The sequence below is a fragment of the Callorhinus ursinus genome, unplaced genomic scaffold (genome assembly GCF_003265705.2).
Source record: "Callorhinus ursinus isolate GAN/ISIS: 27379988/994484 unplaced genomic scaffold, GSC_fseal_2.0 scaffold29, whole genome shotgun sequence".
Lineage (NCBI taxonomy): Eukaryota > Metazoa > Chordata > Mammalia > Carnivora > Otariidae > Callorhinus > Callorhinus ursinus.
In genome coordinates, this window is record NW_027397091.1 from 14,323,468 (window position 1) to 14,345,261 (window position 21,794).

The 21,794-nt window shown below is 37.6% G+C and overlaps 1 protein-coding gene across 1 annotated transcript in view; it reads left to right on the plus strand.

Annotated features, from left to right (window-relative positions):
• PCSK2 (proprotein convertase subtilisin/kexin type 2) overlaps positions 1–21,794 on the plus strand; it is a 286,652-nt gene that overhangs the window by 25,561 nt on the left and 239,297 nt on the right. Inside the window, exon 2 of the mRNA XM_025876932.2 lies at positions 15,508–15,612. Within this exon, the coding sequence (XP_025732717.1) occupies positions 15,508–15,612 (105 nt within the window). The remainder of the gene's footprint in view (positions 1–15,507; positions 15,613–21,794) is intronic.

Sequence of the window (21,794 nt, forward strand, 5' to 3'; positions counted from 1 at the left end):
GCCAAAACACATAACTTCAATCTAATGATAAGAAAACATTGGACAGGGGTGCCTGGGTGACTCAGTCAGTTAAGCCTCTGACTTCCACTCAGGTCATGATCTTGGGGTCCTGGATGGCCCACTTTGGGCTCTTTGCTCTTTGGGGAGTCTGCTTCTCCCTCTCTCTCTTCCCCTCCCCCAGCTCATGAGCACTCTCTCTCTCTCAAATAAATAAACAAAATCCTAAAAAAAAAGAAAAAGAAAACATTGGACGATTCCCAACTGAATGTTATTCTATAAAATAATTGGCCTGTACTCTTCAAAAGTATTAAGGTCATGAAAGACAAAGACAGACAAACTAAGAAATGCTTCCAGGTTAAAAGAGAATTGGGAACTACATGCAACAAGTGATCCTGGATTGAACCTTGGGTCAAATTTTTTCTTAACCACAAATATTGTTAAGACAATTGGCAGCTATAAATGATATCTGCAAATTAGAAAATATGATATTAACGTTAGTTTTCTGATTATGATACTTGTACTGCCTTGTTCTTAGGAAACAAATACTGTCTACAAGCTACACTCAGAAAATTCAACAAAATTAATATGTATATATAGAAAAAATGATAAAACACATAAATGTTAATGACTGAGGACTCTGGGTAAAAGTTCTATGAACATTCTTTGCCCTATTCCTGAAACTTTTCTGTGAGTTTGAAATTATTTCAAAAATAAGAAATTACCCTAAAAAAAGGTATATTGGCTCAAAACTAACTTTCAAATCTCTCCCTCTATGAAACTGAGAGAGTTCAGTTTTCTCAATAACCATGAGATTTCATCCAACTTCTGCCACTATAGAACAGTATGACCTTGATCAGATTGTTTAACTTTCTGAACCTCACTTTTTTTAATCTACATAATCCAGATGTCAACTAGAAATGCCTGGGCCTTAGAAGCTAGATAAGGTTCACTCAACCCTCCCACCCCCCACAATTATGTGACCTGTAGAAGTCCTAAGCTCTTCTCAACATTCCTGTAAATTTTGAGGGTGGAAGCTGGATCCCTTTTTCACTTCTGGATCCATTTTTCTGCTCCCAGTAAATCATTTTAGTTAAGAAATTATGTCTTCATCCCAATTTTTATTCTTCATTATGCTAACAGATGTGAAATTCAGCCTCAGCCTTGATTTCCCCACACCTATCTAATCCTAACCACTCACCCAAGGCATTTGTAACTATAATGTATTTTACTGAAGATTCAGGGGTGCAGAGAGGGGATTTATGTTGCAAATTACAACTTTAAAGTAAGCACCAGGCATGCTTTGGGACATCCTATGGTCACCTCACCACTGGGGCTTCAGGGCCTCTTTGCCTCATGTCATGCCAGCCCTCACACCTCTTACTGGCTCCTCTCCCCTTTCTTTTTTCTGTCCCTTGGTTTCCTCTTCATTCCCTCCTCTCATGGGTGAAGACAGATTCTTCCCAGGTGGAGCAGATTTTTTATGTTCCCTAGGCACCTGTAGCCTTAGGACCATACCCACCAACCCAGATAAAGACAATTCACTTCCCAAGAGGAATTCAGGGGCCTCACAACCCCTGTAAAGTGAGACATAGTGTTATCTACTCTATTGGGCCGTTTCCATGTGAAAACTTGCTTTTATTTTACAAAATGAAATTACCTCTATTATATGTCAATTTGAAGAATCTACAAAGGTCATAGTAAAAAATAATAGAGGTAAACTGAAAAAAAGTTAAATCATCCCAAAATTTGCCACCTATTATAAACATTTAGGTGAATATTAGCTGAACATCTTTCCAAGTGCATCTTACTTGCACTCACTGTTTTGTTTTTCCAAACGCAATGTATTGTGAAGATCTTTCTGCAGCAATGAAGACAGATGCAGCATAATTTTTATAGCTATTTACTCCTTAAAAATGCAATCAGCTTTCTTCCCTCTAAACCCCCTTTCTTCCTTCACAACGTTTTCTGTGCTCTCTGCAACTTTATCTCAGCAAGACTGAGACTGATATTTCAATATTTCAATATTTAACTTAATATCACCACTCTCAGATACACAAACAAACAAATGTAGGTCAAATTCCTTTCCTCCAGCTTTATTATCTATGTGGAATTTAATATGGCACCGGTGAACTTCATTAAGAAATCACATTTGATATTGCCTTGGCCAAATGCAGCCTTCTTCTGGATTATTCCAGGTTTTGAAAAAAAAAAAACAAAAACAAAACAACAACTTGCTTGTGAAGAAACTCTCAAGTGAATTCACAGCTCAGGTGACCACTTTTTACCCCTTCTTCTTCTTTGTCATTTTGAGATAGCCTCCACCCCAGAGCTGATGCTTGGTAGTGATTAATCTCTCTTGTCTTCCACAACTGTTGAAGAGAGCTTAGGCCCAACTACAGACAAAAATAACAGATTGTCTCAGTCATATCTATAATCAACTGGATTTTTTCTCCCACTAGAACATGTGAGGGTATCTCTACTCCCAGTTCAATCTCACAAGTTTCTATTGTTCAAACCCTCTTAAGACGTACCTTTTGCCAAGCACTTATTAGAGTTCTAGATGGTTCAGAGCTAGAAGGTACAATATGCATCACTCATTGGTTCACAAATTTAAGTTTTGTTTGGCCACCATAGTTCTTTCAATCTTTTTGTCCTAAGAAAGGCATGTACTCTTCAATTTACTACAAGCCTCACTGCTCCTTATTGTCTCACATACTTGTATTTCCTGCTTGCCTCCCAAAGCATGAAACGTTTCACTAATGCCCGAAGAATGCCATACCCAGAGATAGTCATCTACATTGAGGCAGACAGCTACTTAGCAACTCCTCCCAAGTTCAGTCTAGAACTTCTTGATTTTTATTTATTCAACAAATATTTATGAAGCTCATGCTCTATACCAGATACCTGGAAGCAAAACAGGGATTGTCCTCATGGAGACTGCATTTGTCCCCAAGACTGTCTCCAGAGAATATTCTTTTTGAAATACCAGGATAATTTTGAAAGATGAAGATTTAGATAATGTGTCCGTAGTTCAATTTTTTAAGCTTAAGATTCTTCTGGTCCCTAACATTCCATACAAAACCAGTCTTGTGTATGAATCTTCCCATAAGGAAGAAGTGTTTCCTTACTGTAAAATGTGCATGGTCCACTTTGCTACAGGTTAGAATTGCTCTGCTGGGATTGACTGAGGATATTCAGTTGGCCGACAATGAGAACAAGACAGATGATCAGAGCACTTAGAGAAATTAGGCACTATCAGCCTTTGATAGTAAATTACAAATGTAAAAATGAAAATGTAAAGCTCTAATCTGAAAAATGTGGATCAAAAAATGTTCAGGGTTCCTGGTTTAAGAATGGACTAGTAAATGCAGGATGTTCTCCACAAAATGGTTGAACAAAAGGCACCTCCTTTCTGTACTGTGGAAGTTAGTTGGTTCCTGCCCAACCCATGGAGGGGGTGTAGTCCAGTGTGAACCTGAGGAGTATGGTCTGTTCCCTCCTCATCTTGGGCTTTCAACCAGACTATCCCTACCCTTGCTCTGGATGGCAGCTGTGACTTCATAGTTGATATATTAGTCTGCTTTTTAAAAAAACGTTTTCTGTTTCATGATGGGAATAGATATTTAATCTGTGTATCAGTTTAAACAAATTGACTTTTTTGTTGTTTTAATTAAGAAATAAAATCATGGTAGAAAATATGTTTTTCCCTTCCTTTGCCCTAAAGTTGACATTCTAACCTGTCTATTTGTAAACTTCAGAATTCTTGTTGAGATCAGTTTACCTTGCACACAATCCAGGGGAACCAGTAATGGTCTCTGGGCAGGTACCAGTAACATGCAAGGTCTATCCCCCGATTGGCCCAAAGAAAGACAAGTCCTATGTAGGAAAGAAATTCAAGGGAGAGTGAAAAATAGGAGAAAGAACATGGGCTTCAAAGTCAGCCAGACCTGGGTTCAAATAAATTTTTCTGCACCTCTGTCTCCTCATACTTAAAATAGAAATAATAACACCCACCTTACAGGACTGCTCCAATCAGAAAATAGGGTAATGTTTTTGAAGAGCCTGACATAGGTGGCAAGGTGAATTTACAAATGGATCTTTTCTTTGAGCTGTTTTCTGCTGGGGACTGGCAACATCCTGGTTTGTGGTTAGAGGATGACTCCCTATGTGTGTCAGTTATCCTGTCTAGCAGATCCAAAAATGCTGGCATTCATGCCATGCCTTCTGTGGGGAGATGGCTATTGGAAAGTCCCAAAACATCAGCTGGTCCATGAGGCATCTTCAGGGTGGACCTCCTGGTATGCTCTAATTATGGTATATTGATCATTGATGACCCAGTTATTGGCCTTCCTAGATTTGCCCTGGAATTTTGAAATCCTCTCTATTCTGACTATGGGCTAACCTCTGACTTTCTTTGGCTGAAAGTAGATGGTAAAAGTGCTGGTGTGGCAGTTCTAAGCCTGGGACTCAAGAGGCCTTACACATCCCCATTTAGTTTTTTGCACTGTTGTATTTACTTTTGGAACCCTGCCTCATCCATGAGAACAAGCCTGGGCAAGGCTGCTGGAGGATGAGAGACTGGGTGGAGGAGAACTGAGGTGCCCTGCTAATAGCCAATTAACACTCAGAAGCAGAGCCAACTCCATAAACTACCAACTGACTACACATGCGTGAGGTAGCCCAGTCAAGACCTGAACTACCACTCAATGAGCCTAAACTGTTGACCCAGGAAATTGTGAGCTAAATAGGTGGTTGCTGTTTGAAGCTACTAAGATCTGTGGTGTTTTGTAACACACATTATCATGGTGATACATGACTGAACCCTGAGTGACTGGGAAGTTTCCTTCACTGCTAGAGAATTTTAATGAGGACCCATGAGGCTTCTCAGCCATTGGAGTGGCAGCCTCGCTCCACAGATTTGCCTGTCTTTCCAATCTTGAGCCATTGATCATGTTCTTTGAGCTTCTTTGTGAATCATCCAAGAGCCTGACAGCAGAGGCAGCTAACTGTGGCCCTGGGTAGCCATAAGATGAAGAAAGAGTCTTTTGCAGGAACAGAGGTGGTCTTTACCTGTCGTTCTCCAGACCCACTTTTTGTCCCTCTCTTTCCAAAGTAAAACAGGAAGAAGTGAGAGGATTCAAATAGCTTAGAAATGTGATCCTAGGTCCAGACTCTGAGGAGGAGGAGCTTTAGTTGACAGAAATATGCAAGTCAGTAGGGGTGAGTATTTACAGCCTATATATAAGGGATTGTTCAGGCTGGGGTCATAATTGCAATACAGGCCTTTGGTATCCCCTTATCTGCCTCTTACTCCTCTTCACTTCCTTTCTGGCCCCAGAAATTTCCATTCCATCAGCAAATCTGAATTGAGGCATTTAGCTAGCCATGGTTTAGAGAGTTAGCCCTCCCAGGGATAACTGCACTTTCATGAGACCAAGGATTCAATACACACACACACACACACACACACACACACACACACACACACACACAAAACTTAGGATGGGGCTAAGCAGGAACCTTGTGAGGCAAAGAAAAAGTCACACCAACTTCCCCTTATTCTCCCTTAGAAGTCCTCAGCCTGCCCCTTCCTCTCTCCTTCTCTCTTCTCCCGACTTCCACCACCTACTTCAAAGCCTCTATTTCTAGTCTTCGTTTTTCTGTACTGTCGTATGTTTCTGTCCACTACACGGTATAATTTTCTTGTTTGTTCATTTCTTCACTCACCTGTAAGTAGCTGTAGGGCAGAGCCTGGGACTCCCCCATGCCCTTTCCCTTTTTCCCCATCCTTATTTGCCGACTGCAGATTGCATGCAATCTAGGGGAATCAAGAATGGTCTCAATAAATGTCAGTGTAATGCAGAGCCTAGATCTGTCTATAAAATGCAGGGTCCAAAATGAAATTGATAAGCAATTATCAGCTAAGCCGTTTTCAGTCTTTGATACATTTCTTTTGTTTCTTAGTTTTTATTCCTTAAACCTCTTGACAGCAGCTCCTCTTGATAATAAAATTACAAAATCTTCATATGTGGAATGACATTCAATGTTCTATCAAACTAGACTCCCAAGTTAGCCTGACTGAGCATCATGAAAATCAGCACAATGGACAAATGTGAAGAAAGTAGGCAAATAATATAATGGGCCTAAACCAGACAGTCTTAACTGTTTGGAGGCTCTGGATCCATTTGATAATTTCTAAGAAACTGTGGACTCTGGTGAGAACAAGCAAATGCATAGAAGCACAAAATTTGGGGTGGAGGCCATGCTTACAGCCCTTCTGGAACACCCATGGATTGTGTAAGTGGATAAAACTCTGGTCCAAAGGAAAGCAGGCCATGGACTCTGGGAGGATTTCACATGCCTTTTGATTGGTTCATAATTGGCTGCCAGCTCCCTGAGGTTCCCTCCTGTTGAGGAATGGGAATGTGTGGGTTCAGAGAAGAGCTTTGGCTTGGAGTCATGGTTATCAGGGGGAAAAGGAAGCAAGAGAGAAGGAAGAAAGGCAATAGGAAGTGTTGCTGGGATTGGTAAAATTTTGCAGCATAATGAGAATTTCTAAAATCTCTGCAAGTCTGAGCTAGCAACGTTATTATACCGTCACCCAGCCTGAACCTTCAAGTTGACAATTTGCTGTAAATTCTTCTTTCACTTGTTTTTCTCCTTCCTTCTGGAGCCAAGCATATTTTGCCTTAAGAAAAAAAGGTGATGGTATAAAAGAAGTGTGTGTGTGTGTGTAAGTGAAGAAAACATTTGAAAATATACTAAGTGCTGATGTATATGAGAGGTTTCTTACTGGAACACTCAGGTGAGTGTTTGAGGACCTAACACTATTTCTAATATGTCTTTTCTATTTATAGGATTAGCATTCTACTTGAAAAACCGGAGAATGCATGAGCATTACATTATTGAGGTCTGTGTAGGCAGCAACCTTATACTATTGTAAGTTACACAGCGTCTTTCTCTGCTTGTGGTGGCCTCATGCTTACACACTGATCTCCTCAGACAGCCCTTCTTAGATGCTCAGAAGACAGCAGATTTGGGCTCTACAACCCAAAGACAAGAAGCAAAATGACACCAAAAAATAACAAATGCCTGCAGACTAATCTTCCATTAGGTCTGTGATCAATCAGTTTGCCTGTTTATTGCCACTTTCCAGTTTCAGTTCCATGAGACCAGTTAGCTCCATCTCTAACCTAGCCAAGAAAGAGAATCCCAGGTCTTGGGTCCCAAGAACATAGCAGAGGGGATGTCATTCACCAGCTTGGCTGTCCTTTGGTCACACTTGTCTTCATTAGGAATTCCAGCCTGCAAACTGGGATTCACAGCCATAGTTGCAAAGGTGTCTGGGGCATAGACCGAGGCTACAGTGGAAGCAGCATGATAGGAAAGGTGCTGATTTCCAGTCAGGAGACCTGGGATTTCTGCCAGGATTTCCTTCTCAACTGGGAGAACCCTACCCCTCCCTGAGCCAGAGCCTTTTCTCATTTTATAAAATGAAGCAGTTAGACTGAGCCAAAGTGCAACCCAATTGCCTTCAGGTAACATAATCATTGAAATGACCTCTGTATGTGACAATAGGACATGGCGGGGCTTCTAGCTTGAATGTCCTCTTAAGGACATTCAAATTTAATTTTTTAATTATTTTTACATTTTTTAAATTTCAATTTGGAGATAACTTTAGACTTAATTTTTTTTTTGGCAAAAATAACACATGCACACCCATGTTCATAGTGGCATGGTTCACAATGGCCAAAAGGTGGAAGCAACCCAGGCGTTCATCAATACATAATATACATTTAAGGTATATTCAGCCTTAAAGAGGGAACAAATTCTGACACATGCCACACATGGGTGAACCTTGAAGATATTGTGCTGAGTGAAATAAACAAGTCACAAAAAGAAAGATACTGCCTGATTCCAGCCTTTCTCAAGTTAACATCTTACATAACCATAGCACAAATACGAAAGCCAGGAAAATAACTGATATAATATTACTAATTAATCTACAAACTTTGTTCAAATTTTTCCCACTAAAGTCCTTTCTACTGATCTGGGATCCAATCCAGGATATGCAATCACATAAGTGATATTGTCTTCTTCTTGGTGCATCATATCATGAGGCACATGATTCTGATACATTTCATCTCTGGTGAGGCTAACTTGATCACTTCTTTTAAACAGTGTCTCTTTGATTTCTCCACTATAAAGGTATTATTTCTCTTTATTTATCATTATATTTCACTCACTAAGTTTAGTATCATTGCTGAAGCTTGCCAGCCACAATTATTACCAGGGTGTTTCCTAAAGGATGGTATCCAATTTCTATCATTACTTCTACATTTGTTAGTTGGAATTCCACTCTAAGGAAGAATTTCCTTTTTGCCTCCATTAATTTCTGAAAATCAGTAAAACAAAGCCAGAATAATGTCCCTCCAATGCTCACTGGTACTTGATAACTTCAAAGTCCTTTCTAGTGTTAAAAATTCTCAGATTCATCATGCCCCCCACAACAGGAAATAAAACTCCCAAGTTCATACCACCTGAAAGTGATCAAAGGCACAAGTCTTTGGGAAGCAAAAGATCAGCACACTTATATTTTCTTTCCTTTTCCATTCTCCACGCACCCTCACATTTGAAGTCAAATCTTAACATTACCCTGAATATATCAGTGGGGTTAAGTAGAAAAAAACGTTCAAGAACCACTGAGCCTGGAAAATGCACATGAAATATTTATGTTTAATTTACCCTGGAGAATGTGATTTTTAATGAACAGGAACTAAATCACAAAAGCTGCAGTGTCCTAAAAGATTTTCATTCACACATCAGACTCCTAGACGGGTCTACTGTGCCCTTGCAGTTCATCCAGTATCTGCTGCTCTGGCCCCAAGGCCCCCTCTCAACTGTGCCAGGAAGGTCATTTGAGGGACCCTAGTGGAGCTGTTCCAGGCTGGTATCACCAATTAACAGACAGAACCAATAGTGTAGAATTTCAAGTTTGCAAAGTATTAAAAGCTGAGGGAACAAAACTCTTTTTTAGCCAGCTCTTTGTTGTTATCTGTTGCTGAGTAACAAACCAACCTAAAACTTAGTAGTACAAAACAACAGCCATTTTATTATGTTCATGAAATTGGGATCAGAAATTCAGGCAGGGCACAGTGGGGATGGCTTGTTGATGGTCCACATAGGAATTCAGTTGGGAAGACTTAGCAGCTGAAGGATGATTAGCATGGCTGGAATCTGGGATCATCCAAAGCTTCCTCATTTATATATTTGGCACCCAAAATGGGGTAACTTGAAGACTTGACCCAACCAAACTTGTCAACCAAAGCTCTCCACAAGCCTCCCAAAGTTGTTTGGGCTTTCTCATAGCATGGCAGCCTGGGAGTAGTTGAACTTCTTAAATGGCAGATCATGACTTTAAGATGTTTTGGTGAACAAGGCAGAAGTCACATGGTCTTTTATGACCTAGCCTCAAAAGTCACATGGCATCATTTTCACCATATTCTTTAGATTAAAGCAGTCACATTCCCCAGATTCAAGAGTTGGAATCACGTACTCCAACTCTTGATGGGAAGACTGTCAAAGAACTTGCACCTATATTTTAAAAATAGACACACCCTTCAAAATTGAAACATTAGGAAAATACATACTTTAATAAAAATGAAAATATTCCCTTTGTCTGAATACCTTCCCTTCCTCCAGAAATTTCATGAACCACTCCCGAGATATCCCCCTGACTGAAATAATCTCTCCTCCATGTCCTAATGGCACTTTGCCCATAACTATGTTGGAGCACACTGTACTCCAACAATAAAAATACTTGCTAATCCTTACTGAGTGCCACTATGTTCCAGGCATTATTCCAAGAAATTCCCATGCATTATCTCACTTAATTCTCAGACAATGTGAAAAGGAGACACTCCTATTTTATAAATGAGTAAATTGAGGCCCAGAGGGTTAAATAACTTGCCAGAAGGTCATGTTAAGTGGAAGAGCCAAAGTTTAAACCAAGGCACCCAAGAATTCATGCTCTTAACTCATTCCATCACAGAGTACCATTTATATGCTGCTGTGTGTAAATAGGCCTTCCCTGGTGGATTAAGACCTATTTTCATGTCATATTTATCTTTGCCTCTCCAGCGCCAAACATAGCACCTGGCTTATGACAAGCAATAGCAAAAGGCATAAAAGACATGAACAGGCAATTCAAAGAGAAGGATTTAAAATGTTTAATAAACATAAGAAAAGATGTTCAGACTTTAAAAACAAAGAAATCCAAATAAGATGACATATTTTGTTTATTAAATAGGCAGAATTAAAATGTGCAGTGTTGTTGAATGGACAATGGATTTTTTTTATTATGTTCATTTAGCCACTGTATAGTACATAATTAGCTTTTGATGTACTTAAAGAAGAAATAATTCTACTGAAGCTGTTCCAAAAAATAGAAATAGAAGGAAAGCTTCCAAACTCCTTCTATGAGGTCAGCATTATCCTGATCCCAAAACCAGGCAAAGACCCCATCAAAAAGGAGAATTATAGACCAATATCCCTGATGAACATGGATGCCAACGTACTCAACAAGATTCTAGTTAATAGGATCCAACAGTATATTAAAAGGACAATGGGTATTTTTATTCTCACTTTTTGGTTGATCTTATGCAACTTGATAGGAAAACTTTTGGGGGATATTTATCAAAATGTGACTGTTCAGGGACACCTGGGTGGCTCATTTGGTTAAGCATCTGCCTTCGGCTTAGGTCATGATCTCAGGGTCCTGGGATCAAGCCTGGTATTGGCTCCCTACTCAGCAAGAAGTCTGCTTCTCCCTCTGACTCTCCCCCTGATCACGCTCATGCACATGCACTCTCTCTCTCTCTCTTAAATAAATAAATAAAATCTTTTTAAAAATGCTAATGTTCATAATCTCTAATTAAATGATTGAACTGGGATATATCCTTTAAGAAAACTTTCATCTATACATATAATGACATTTACAAGGCTCTTCATCACAGGATTTTTTAAATAACATTTTTATTGAGACAATTCACAAATCATAAAATTTGTCCTTTCAAAATGTACAATTTAGTGATTTTTAATATATACAAAAAGTTGTGAAATCTTACCATGATCTACTTTTAGAACAGTTTGATCATTCCAAAAAGGAACCCTGTGCCATCATCAATCATTCTGTATTGCTGCCTCTTCTTCGTCCCTTATGTAAACACTAATTTACTTTGTATTTCTGTGTTTATCTGTTCTGGACATTACATGTAAAGGAAGTGATACAATATGTGGCCTTTTTTTTGGTCTGGTTTCTTGCGTTTAGCCTTTAGTTTTTGAAGTTTCATCTGTATTGTAGCAGGTAACCATGCTTCATTCCTTTTTGTTCTCAAATAACATTCTATTGTATCTACATACCACATTTTGTTCATCCATTCATCATTTGGTAGACATTTTGGTTGTTTCTAGTTTTTACCTATTGTGAATGGTGCTACTAAGAAAATTTGTGTGCATGTCTTTGTGTAGACATGTGCTTTCATTTCTCTTGGATATATACCTATAATTAGAATTGCTGGATCAATTCTTTAAAATTTTAAAATTTTGAGTAACTGCCAAAGTGTTTTCCAAAGTGGCTGTACCATTTCACTATCCACAAGCAATGTATAAGGGTTCAAATTTTTTCACACATTGTCACCAATACTTGCTCGTTTTTATAGTTTTTGTTTTTATTTTTGTTTTTTCTAGTGGGTATAAAGTGATATCTCATTGTGGTTTGATTTGTAATTCCCTAATGACTAATGATGCTGAACAATTTTTCATGTGTTTATTGGTCATTTATGTATCTTTTTGGAGAAATACATATTCAAATCTTTTGTCCATTTTTTCAAATTGAGTTATTTGACTTTATTGCTGAATTGTACTTAATATATTCTGGTATGAGTCCCTCATCATAGATATGATTTGAAAATACTTTATCTCATTTTGCGGGTTGTTTTTTCATTTTATTGATGATTACCTTTAAAGCACAAACATTATTAGTTTCAATGAAATCCGATTTTGGACAGTTTTTTGTCCTTTGTACTTTTGGTGTCACATTAAGAAGTCATTGCCTAGGCTAAAGTCATGAATATTTACTTCTAAGTTTTATTCTAAGATTTGTAGAGCTTCACTTCTTACATTTAGGGCCATAAATAATTTTGAGTTAAAATTTTTGTACAGTGTGAGAGACGAATCCAAATTCATTCTTTTTGTGTGGATATTCAGTTTTCCAAGGATGACTTGTTGAAAAGACTACTTTTTCCCATTGAATTTTCATAGCGCCAAGGTTAAAATCAATTAACCAGACATTACTATAAATTATTTCTGGACTCTCAATTTTATACCATTGAACTCTATGTCTCTCCTTATGCCAATACCAGACTGTTTTGTATTACGTTTTGAAAAGGGAAAGTGTGAGTCTTCCAACTTTGTTATTTTTTGGAGATTGCTTTGGCTATTTGGGGTCCTGTGCATTTCCATATGAATTTTAGGATCAGCAAATATGGGGAGTATTACCATCTTAAAAATCCATGAACATGGGATGTCTTTCCATTTATTTATATCTTCTTTAATTTCTTTCAATGATGTTTTGTACTTTTCAGTGTACAAGACTTGTACTTCTTTTGGTAAATTTATTCTCAAGTATTTTACTTATTTGATGTTATTGTAAGTGAAACTGATTTCTTAATTCTATTCTTGGATTGGTCATTGCTAGCATATACAAATGTAATAGATTTTTGTATGTTAATTTTATATCTTACAACCACACTGAACTGAACTCATTTGTTAATTTGAATAGGCTTTTTTTGTGGATTTCTCAGGAATTTCTATGTACAAGATTATGTCTTCTGCAAATAGAGATAATTTTTTCTTCCTTTCCAATCTGGATGCCTTTATTTCTATTTCTTGCCTGATTGTCCTGGCTGGAACCACCAGTACACTGTTTAATATAAGTGGCAAGATCAGACAAGCTTGTCTTGCTCTGATCTTAAGGGGAAAGCATTCAGCCTTTCAGCGTTATATATGATGTTGGCTGTTTTCATAGATACATTTATCAGATTGAGGAATACCCTTTCATTCTAAGTTTTTTGAATGTTTTAACATAAAAGAGTGTTGGATTTGTCTAATGATCATGTCAATAAATACTTTTAAAAATACTTAAATTTAAAAGAAATACTTTTTTAAAAAAGTATTTATTGAGGTGACCATGTAGTTTTTGTCCTTTATTCTATTGATATTGTTATTATATTAACTTATTTTCAGCTGTTAAAACAACCTTGCATTCCTAGGATAAATCCCACTTGGTCATGTATATAATCCTTTGTATAAGTTGCTGGTTTCAGTTTGCTACTATTTTGATGAGGATTTATGGGCTGATATTTGTAAAGCATAGTGGTCTGCAGTTTTCTTTTCTTGTGATATCTTTGTCTGGTTCTCACTTGAGGGTAATATTGGCCTTGATAATGAATTGGGAAGTGTTCCTTCATCTTCCATTTTTTGGAAGAGTTTCTGAAGGATTGATATAAGTTCTGTAAACATTTCCCTCTAAATACTGCTTTAACTGCACCCCAAAAGTTTTTAAATTCTGTGTTTTTGTTTTCATGTATCTCAAAGTATTTTGGAATAGTCAGTGTGATTTCTTCTTTGACCCATCGATTATTTAGGAGTAGGTTGTTTTCCAAATTTCCAGATTTTTCATCTTATTGATTTTTAAAGTAATTAGAAATTGTGATCAGATAACATACTTTGTGTTATTTTACTCCTTTTAAATTTATTGAAGCTTGATTTGTGGCCTAACATATGATCTATTTTGGAGAATGTTCCTTGTGTACTTGAGAAGACTATGAATTCTGCTGTAGTTGGGTAGAATATTCTATAAAAGTCTCTTAGGTTTAGTTGATTTTTGGTTTTGTTCAAGTCTTCAATTTACTTTTTGGTCTGCATACTTGTTCTACTTATTATTGAAAATGGGCTATTGAATTCTCCAACTGTTATTGATGCCTTGTCTATTTCTCCCTTTGATTTGTCAGTTTTTGTTTTGTTAATTTGGGGACTTTGTTGTTACATGCATATTATTTATAATTATCTGTCTTTTTGATGTATTAACTCTTTTATCACTATAAAATGTCATTCCTTGTCTTTAGTAACATTTTTTTATTAAAACCAAATATATCTAGTATATGTAGTCAGTCCTCCTCTCTTTTGGTTACTGTTTGTACGGTATATCTTTTCACATCTCTTGACTTCAACCCATTTATATATTTGAATCTAAAGTGTATCTCTTGTAGTTAGCATATAGTTGAATAATGGGATTGGGTTTTTTTTTTCCATTCATTCTGTAAATCTCTGTCTTTTGATTGGAATTTTCAATCCATTTACATTTAATGTAATACCTAAAAGATATTTACACTTGCCATTTTACTATGTGCTTTCTATAGGTCTTATAAAATTTTTTCTTCTTTCATAATGGCCTTTTTGTGTTAAATATTTTTAGTGCACCATTTTAATGACCTTGTTGCTTATTTTGCTATATATTTTGTAGTTATTTTCTTGGTGGATGACCTGGAGATTACAATAAATAAATTAAACAATAAATAATGTAAACAGATTAATACCAGCTTGATTTCAAAAGTATACAGGAACTTCACTCCAATATAGCTGTGATTCTTTTTCCATCTTTTGTGGTACTAATACATCTTTATACATTATAAGCCCCCAAACATAGTTTTACCATAGGATAAGTGATAGTCTTCCTTAGGTTCTCTCAGATTCTCATACTTGGGAAGAACTAAAGCAATTTATTTAGAGTCTCTAATCTTTAGCTTCCTCATCTGTCAGGACTTGAGCAGCAGACAAGCTCTAATTATTATGGCTTCTCCAACTAGCTCTAACACCCATACCTAATCCCAGGTATCCTTAGCATAGGGAGACAGGGAAATCTGGAAATCAGGAAACCCATCATCCAACAGGTGCTTACCAGATTTAGATGGTTGCACTGTGCCCAATATGATGAAAGACATCAAGGAGTCACAGAGAAAGTCTAAGATACAGGACAGATAATCCAGCTGTGAAGACAGGAGTAGGTCACAACACAATTCTGGAACAACCAGACATAGAGTGGAAATACTAGTTCAAGAGAAGAGAATGGAGAACTTGGTGTGGGTGAATAGAAAGGGAAGGCTCCATGGAGAAGAAATTTTTTAAAATGGGTAGAAACTAAAGAAATAGAGGAAAGAGTAGAAGGTATTTGGGGAGGAGAAGTGAATGGGCAGTATATAAGAAAAGTAGAGAAAACAAAAGTACAGTGATAGGGAAATAGAAGTCCAAGTCTGATAGGAAGCTGCCAGTTTTCTCACATACATCCCATCCCATGGAGCCCTAGCATGCAGCCCCAGCTTTGGTTTCCCTGTCCTGGGGCCACCCCCAGAAGCTAATTATGTCTTATGTCTCTTTGACTCTCCACAGCTTCCCTTCACTGAAGGACTGTACCATTTTTATCACAATGGCTTAGCAAAGGCCAAGAGAAGACGCAGTCTACATCACAAGCAGCAGTTGGAGAGAGACCCCAGGGTGAGTTTCCTTGGACATCTGCCTTTAAACCTCTTCTGCCACAACTGAGCCCACTGAGGGGATGTATAAAGGGGTGGGCTGAGAATTTTGAAGTAAAGACACTCAATGTATTGTGATAAGCAAAATGGATCCTTGGCAGAGAAGCACTGGATACTCTCCACTCTTCTACCTTGTGTATAATAAGTAAATTTTTTATAGGCTGTGGGGCAGGAGAGTAATAAACAGGGATACCACCCCTTTACTGGCTATCTTTTCCTGCATTATTGTGTTTGGACTTCTGGTTGCCTCGGAACCTGTTTTGGCCTATGATGGGTGGGGAGAAACCAGTCATTTAATGAGTCATTTTATGGAAGGTTTCTACTGATGAGCCCTATGCTCTTAGGAGGTTGCTGTGCCTCATATTGGGCATGGAGAAATGACTGGGCCAGTGAGTGATTAGCTTAAGGTAAGCAGCAGGCTTCTCAGTATCCATGCATTGTTGCATCCCCAAGACCACCTCAGCCATTCTCTCCTATATTTTTTCACAATCACCTAATTTACCCTCAGGCCTTGATGGTGCTCATAACCCCCATTTTTTAATTTACAATCTTTACCTTGCTCTTAGAATCTAGATCTCATTTCCTACTCACGCTGGAAGCTTAAATTCACTTCCCCATAATCAAACTTATTACTTTAGCCACAAAGCAGCTCCTTTTCTAGAATAGGAACTTTGGTCAGCCCTGAATACTCCTTCATCAAATCTCTTCTGCCATCCCCCTATACTTACAGACTCATTCAACTGAGTAGAATACCTTCTGTTATGCAATTCACTAAAAGGGAAATTAATAATCCAGACAAATTGCTCTCTGTACATTGACAGCTGCATAACTTCTCTAGAACTCTTGGGGGAAAGTGGATATAATGTGGGTCAGACATTTGAGTTAGGGATTTACACATGAGACTCTTTTTGAATTGATGGAATCTGGAAACTCATTCTTGTGGGGCTTTTTATGTGAACATTTGACTGGGTTTAATTTGGGCTTTAATTAGGAATGCAGATGAAACAGACTCCCCAGCAGACCACCAACTGACAGGCCACAGGCAATTTTCCTTTAACTCCTCAACCCAGGGGATCTCCCATTCCCTGGAGTGGAAATTCTGCTCTGAGAAGCCACTTCATCTACTTTCACAGTAAGATCCAAGTTGCCTGCTGCCAGCCTATGACAGGCATTCTTAAAGAGTCTGTTGAAGAAGCTGGCACCATTATTTAAGGGAAAAGCTCTCTTTTCTGTGTCATAACAGCCTCCACCCTGACTGTACCAATTCAGAGCTTGGGGAATCTCTTGGGAAGCCTATGGACAGAAATCCTGTGTGTCTCACCTATGGATCGAGAGTGGATACCAGTAGACAAAGACCACTCTGGGAAACTGTGGCATTGGTTCTCCCTGCACTTCATCCCTGCCCTATGATCTTACCCTTTATTACCAGTTATTTTCCTTTTATTTATGTATTTGCTTAAAAGTCCCATTGGATTCTCCTCTTCCATGATTAAAGATGTTGCCTCAAGATCATCCAGAGAGAAAAACATAAAAGAAACTGTGGCAGAAGGAAAGAGATGCTTGGGAAAGAAAACTGAGGAACAAGGAAACTAAGAAGCCATTGTTTGGGTCAGAGGGATTCCTTGGGCCCATTAGGCTAAGATTTTCTTATTCTTTCACTTACTTGAAATGATCTTTGAAATGCTTATTCTTGAAGTTTAGAGTGATGTTTCCAAAAGAGAAGAAAATAAGATAGGTTAGGTAATAAGGAGATCATGCACTAGTGATTCTAATCATTTGTTTTTCTCCTCAAAATATTGTCTGTTTTAACCAAAGGGGCATCCATTCCCCCTTCACTGCCCACTAGAAGGGTTCTGGTAACCATCTTCCTCTACATGGTGGTGGCAATCATCTGTCTTGCCCATGATCACTATAAGATAGTGGATACACTAAAGATCATAGATCTCCTGTACCTTTTCTCTGTCCTCTCATTAAGGGTAAATGTCAAGGCTGTGGTCCATAATAAAGTCATTCTAGGAAAAGAAATAAAACATAAAATCCCATAATTCTTTGAGAAAAAAAAAACTGCTAGTGATGACTGCCTCATTTTAAAATATTAGATTAAGCCCTTTCCTGCATGATTTTCCTGTGATTATCTAATTCTGGCATCAGCTGATAGCAAAATATGGGGGCAACTATTCTTTTTTTTAATTCCAATATAATTAACATAGAGTGTTATATTATTTTCAGGTGTACAGTATAGTGATTCAAAAATTCTATATATTACTCAGTGCTCTTCACATTAGGTGTACTCTTAATCTCCATCAGCTATTTCACCCCTCCCCTTACCCAGCTCCTCTCTGATAACATGTTCTCTATAGTTAAGAGTCTGTTTTTTGATTTGTCTTTTTTTCTTTGTTCATTTGTTTCTTAAATTCCACATATGAGTGAAATCATAATATTTGTCTTTCTTTGATTGACTTATTTCATTTAGCATTATAAACTCTCTAGATCTATCCATGTTGTTGTAAATGGCAAGATTTCATTATTTTTATGGCTGGGTAGTATTCCATTGGATATATATAACACATCTATATCCATTCATCTATCAATGGACACTTGGGCTGCTTCCATAATTTGACTATTATAAATAATGCCACAATAAACATATGGATGAATATATATTTTCAAACTGTGTTTTCATATTCTTTGGGTAAATACACAGTAGTGGAATTGCTGGATCATATGGTAATTCTATTTTTAATTTTTTGAGGAAACTCCGTACTGTTTTCCACAGTGGTTGCACCAATTTGCTTTTCCACCAACAGTGCACTAGGGTCCCTTTTTCTCCACATCCTCATGGGGGGAACTATTCTTAAGCAAAAAGCATTGACTATGACCAGTGTAAGAATAGCAATATAAAGATTCTTCCATGTGGGTCTACAGATCTTAAATGAAAGGGCAAATATATTGAGAGGATACCTCAATCCTTGAGTTCCCAAGCACATTCACATAGGCTGCAAAAAGAAAAGTAAATACAAGTATAGGAGGGGTGCCTAGATAGTTCAGTCGGTTTTGTGACCGACTCTTGATTTTGGCTCAGGTCATGATCTCAGGGTCACGGGATCGAGCACCACATGGGGCTCCATGCTGGCCATGGAGCCTGCTTGGGATTATCTTTCTCCCTCTGCCCCTATCCCTCTTTCTCTCTCTGTCTCAATAATAATAATAATAATAATTATTATTATTATTATTATAATAAAAGTATAGGAAGGAAACAAAAAGGACCAGGTAGCCAAAAAGGATTATTGACACTGGCTTTTATTTCTTGGGTAGCTGTTGCAAATTACATTTTATGAACCAACATTTTAAGAGCAAGTTGTTTTGTCATTTTCTGAAACGTGTTGTCTCCTAGACCAACCTACTTCATCATGCTTGCAGCCCCAGCTTCCTTCTTACTCCTGTTTTCACATCACTTCCTGGCCTTTCTCACTCACTGTCTTGCTTGGGAAGGAGAATGCAAAACCCTAGGAACCAGGCATGTAAGAGCAGGAGGGTTTGAGCAGCTACAGGTTGTCAGGGCTGAATCTACTCAGTAGCTTTTTAGCCATAGAAACTGCCAAGATCTGCTATCAACTCAAGAAAAAGGTAGAGGACTGAGCTTCACTTTGGTTTTGTTCCAGCTTCAGAACAGAAATTTCAAGGGTGGTTGGCCCTTATTCAGCAACCAATTTTTATGTGTAAAGAAAATGAAAGAAAGACTGGAAAAGGATCATATCTGCTTTTATTCCAGGCCAATAAGGTGCTCCTTCAATATGTTCATATTCATTCACTGATAAGTAGGACAATAGCTAAGAAAATAGATTCTGATGCAGATCATTTCAAAGGTATTCTCTTGACTTCCCATCTCTTTCTGCTAAATAAATTAGCAGAGTGACAGTGTGTCAAACTACACTCAAATAACATAATTAATTAAAGAATAACAACAAAGAATTAGAATTCTGACTAGCATTATTTAGATGCTAAAAAACAAAAATTGTGTCTTTTTTTTTTTCCTGGATGTCTTTGCACAGGGCAGGTTTGAATGCATAGTAGGTGCTCCATAAATATCTGTCAAATGAATAGATGATTAATAATTTTTCCTCAGGGTTTTAATCTATGAAATAGTATTGTTCTTTTCATCTTATATTTTTATCCCTATTCTAAAATGTGCACCCTTTAGGAAACAGAAGGATAGCCTTCTTTTTAGCTACTCCTTTAGAAATATTCTTAATTCTAGACCAGTTGCCATTTTATTACTTCCAAGCCCTGTCACTGAGAACCCCATGAAGAACCAGTTTTTAATTTCAAAAATCCAGTACACTGTGTTGCTGATCATATTCACAGTCCTGGTACAACCAGCCAAGTGAGGACAATGTGTTTGGAAAGTTTGGGTAGCTAAAATAATGTGAAGAGGTAATAAATAAATCCAAAGCTGGGATGAAATAATAAAACTAAAAATGACTTCTCAGTGTGAGGGTTAGGAACAAATATCCTCTGCCCAAAACATCTGTGGGATTTGTTAAATTTTAGCTAAGAGCAGCATCAACAAATCTTGAAGCCAAACCTGATTGCGGTCTACAGTCTACATACCAAACTCCCACAGTCCCACAAGTACCTGAAAAGCTGCAGAGAATAGATTTATTTAAGATAATATTTGTTTCACAGTTATGTTGCTTGCATATCTGACATAGCACTAAAATGAGAAACATTAAAAAACATGAAGACTCCCATCATTCAATGAGCAACACACATTAGTTGTATGGAAGTCAAATAATTTAACAACAAATAGCCTGAACTTTATTTGTCAAGAGAAGTTATATTTGATTGGAAAATTATAAACACTTATTCCTTTTTCAAAGCAATTTTATTAGACTACATAATTATCCCTTGAAATCATTTTTAAATCATCTTCCAGTTTTGCAAGTCAGAAACTCCCATCAGTTTGCTGAAAACTTTTCTCAGTTCCCCATCTCAAAGAATGTCTCCCTTGCATTCTATATATGGAAGCTGTGTCTTTCTACCTTCTTCCTCATCAAAACATATCCACGTGTCTAATTATATAGATGGCAGACTCATGATCCAGTAGTGACCTAATTTTGTTCTTAAATGGTCTATTAGGAGCATATATGTGGAGTTTTTAGGGTGCTGCAAAACCCCTACAAAAGTTAGTTTCACTGGATAGGTCTACAGCAATTTCATAGAACCATACCACCAGAACAAATGAGAATTTTTCCCATTCTTTAAAATTAACTGGACAAGACTGGTGTGATTTGTTGGTAAAAATCTGAATAATGAGTGAACCAGACTTTCTTTGTCCATAGGTTTTAATAATACAATAATTGATATTGTTTGAAAAAATGGATTTATTATCATGCTTGAAACTCAGGTGGTAGAAACTGAGAATGGCTTGCAATTGCTCTGGGTCCTTTTCTGACATGATAATAATAATGTTTTCAGATCTAACTCAGATGGAGTAATTTAGCTGTGACTGGTGAACACCTTATAGAACTGTACATAGACTCAGATCACAAAGATTAGCATTGATGACCTAGAAAGCATGATCTGAAGAAGCCCATGAAATGATCAGAGCAATAATATAGCAATTTATTCACAATCTAAAGACATCTTTCTGAAAAAAACACGGAACTTCAGCAGTTCAAAGCAAACAAAAAAATTCATTTATCTTTTCCTCCACAAGTAACACAAAATTTTGTCACAATTGCTAAGCTCTTAGTTTACAATTCTTTTCAAATACCTAGCACTTGTCATGTAACTTTTTATGATAATGAGGTGCCACTTACATGTATTGTGTCTTTGATTTATAGTATTAGATAACCATTTGATTATTTAGATTAAAAGTTGGGGGAGAGGGGCGCCTGGGTGGCTCAGTCGTTAAGTGTCTGCCTTCGGCTCAGGTCATGATCACAGTGTCCTGGGATCGAGCCCCGCATCAGGCTCCCTGCTCTGTGGGAAGCCTACTTCTCCCTCTCCCACTCCCCCCTGCTTGTGTTCCCTCTCTTGCTGTGTCTCTCTGTCAAATAAATAAATAAAATCTTTTTAAAAAGTTGGGGGAGAGAAGAAAAAGCACCATTATCTTTTGGAAAATCTGTTTTCAAATAGAAA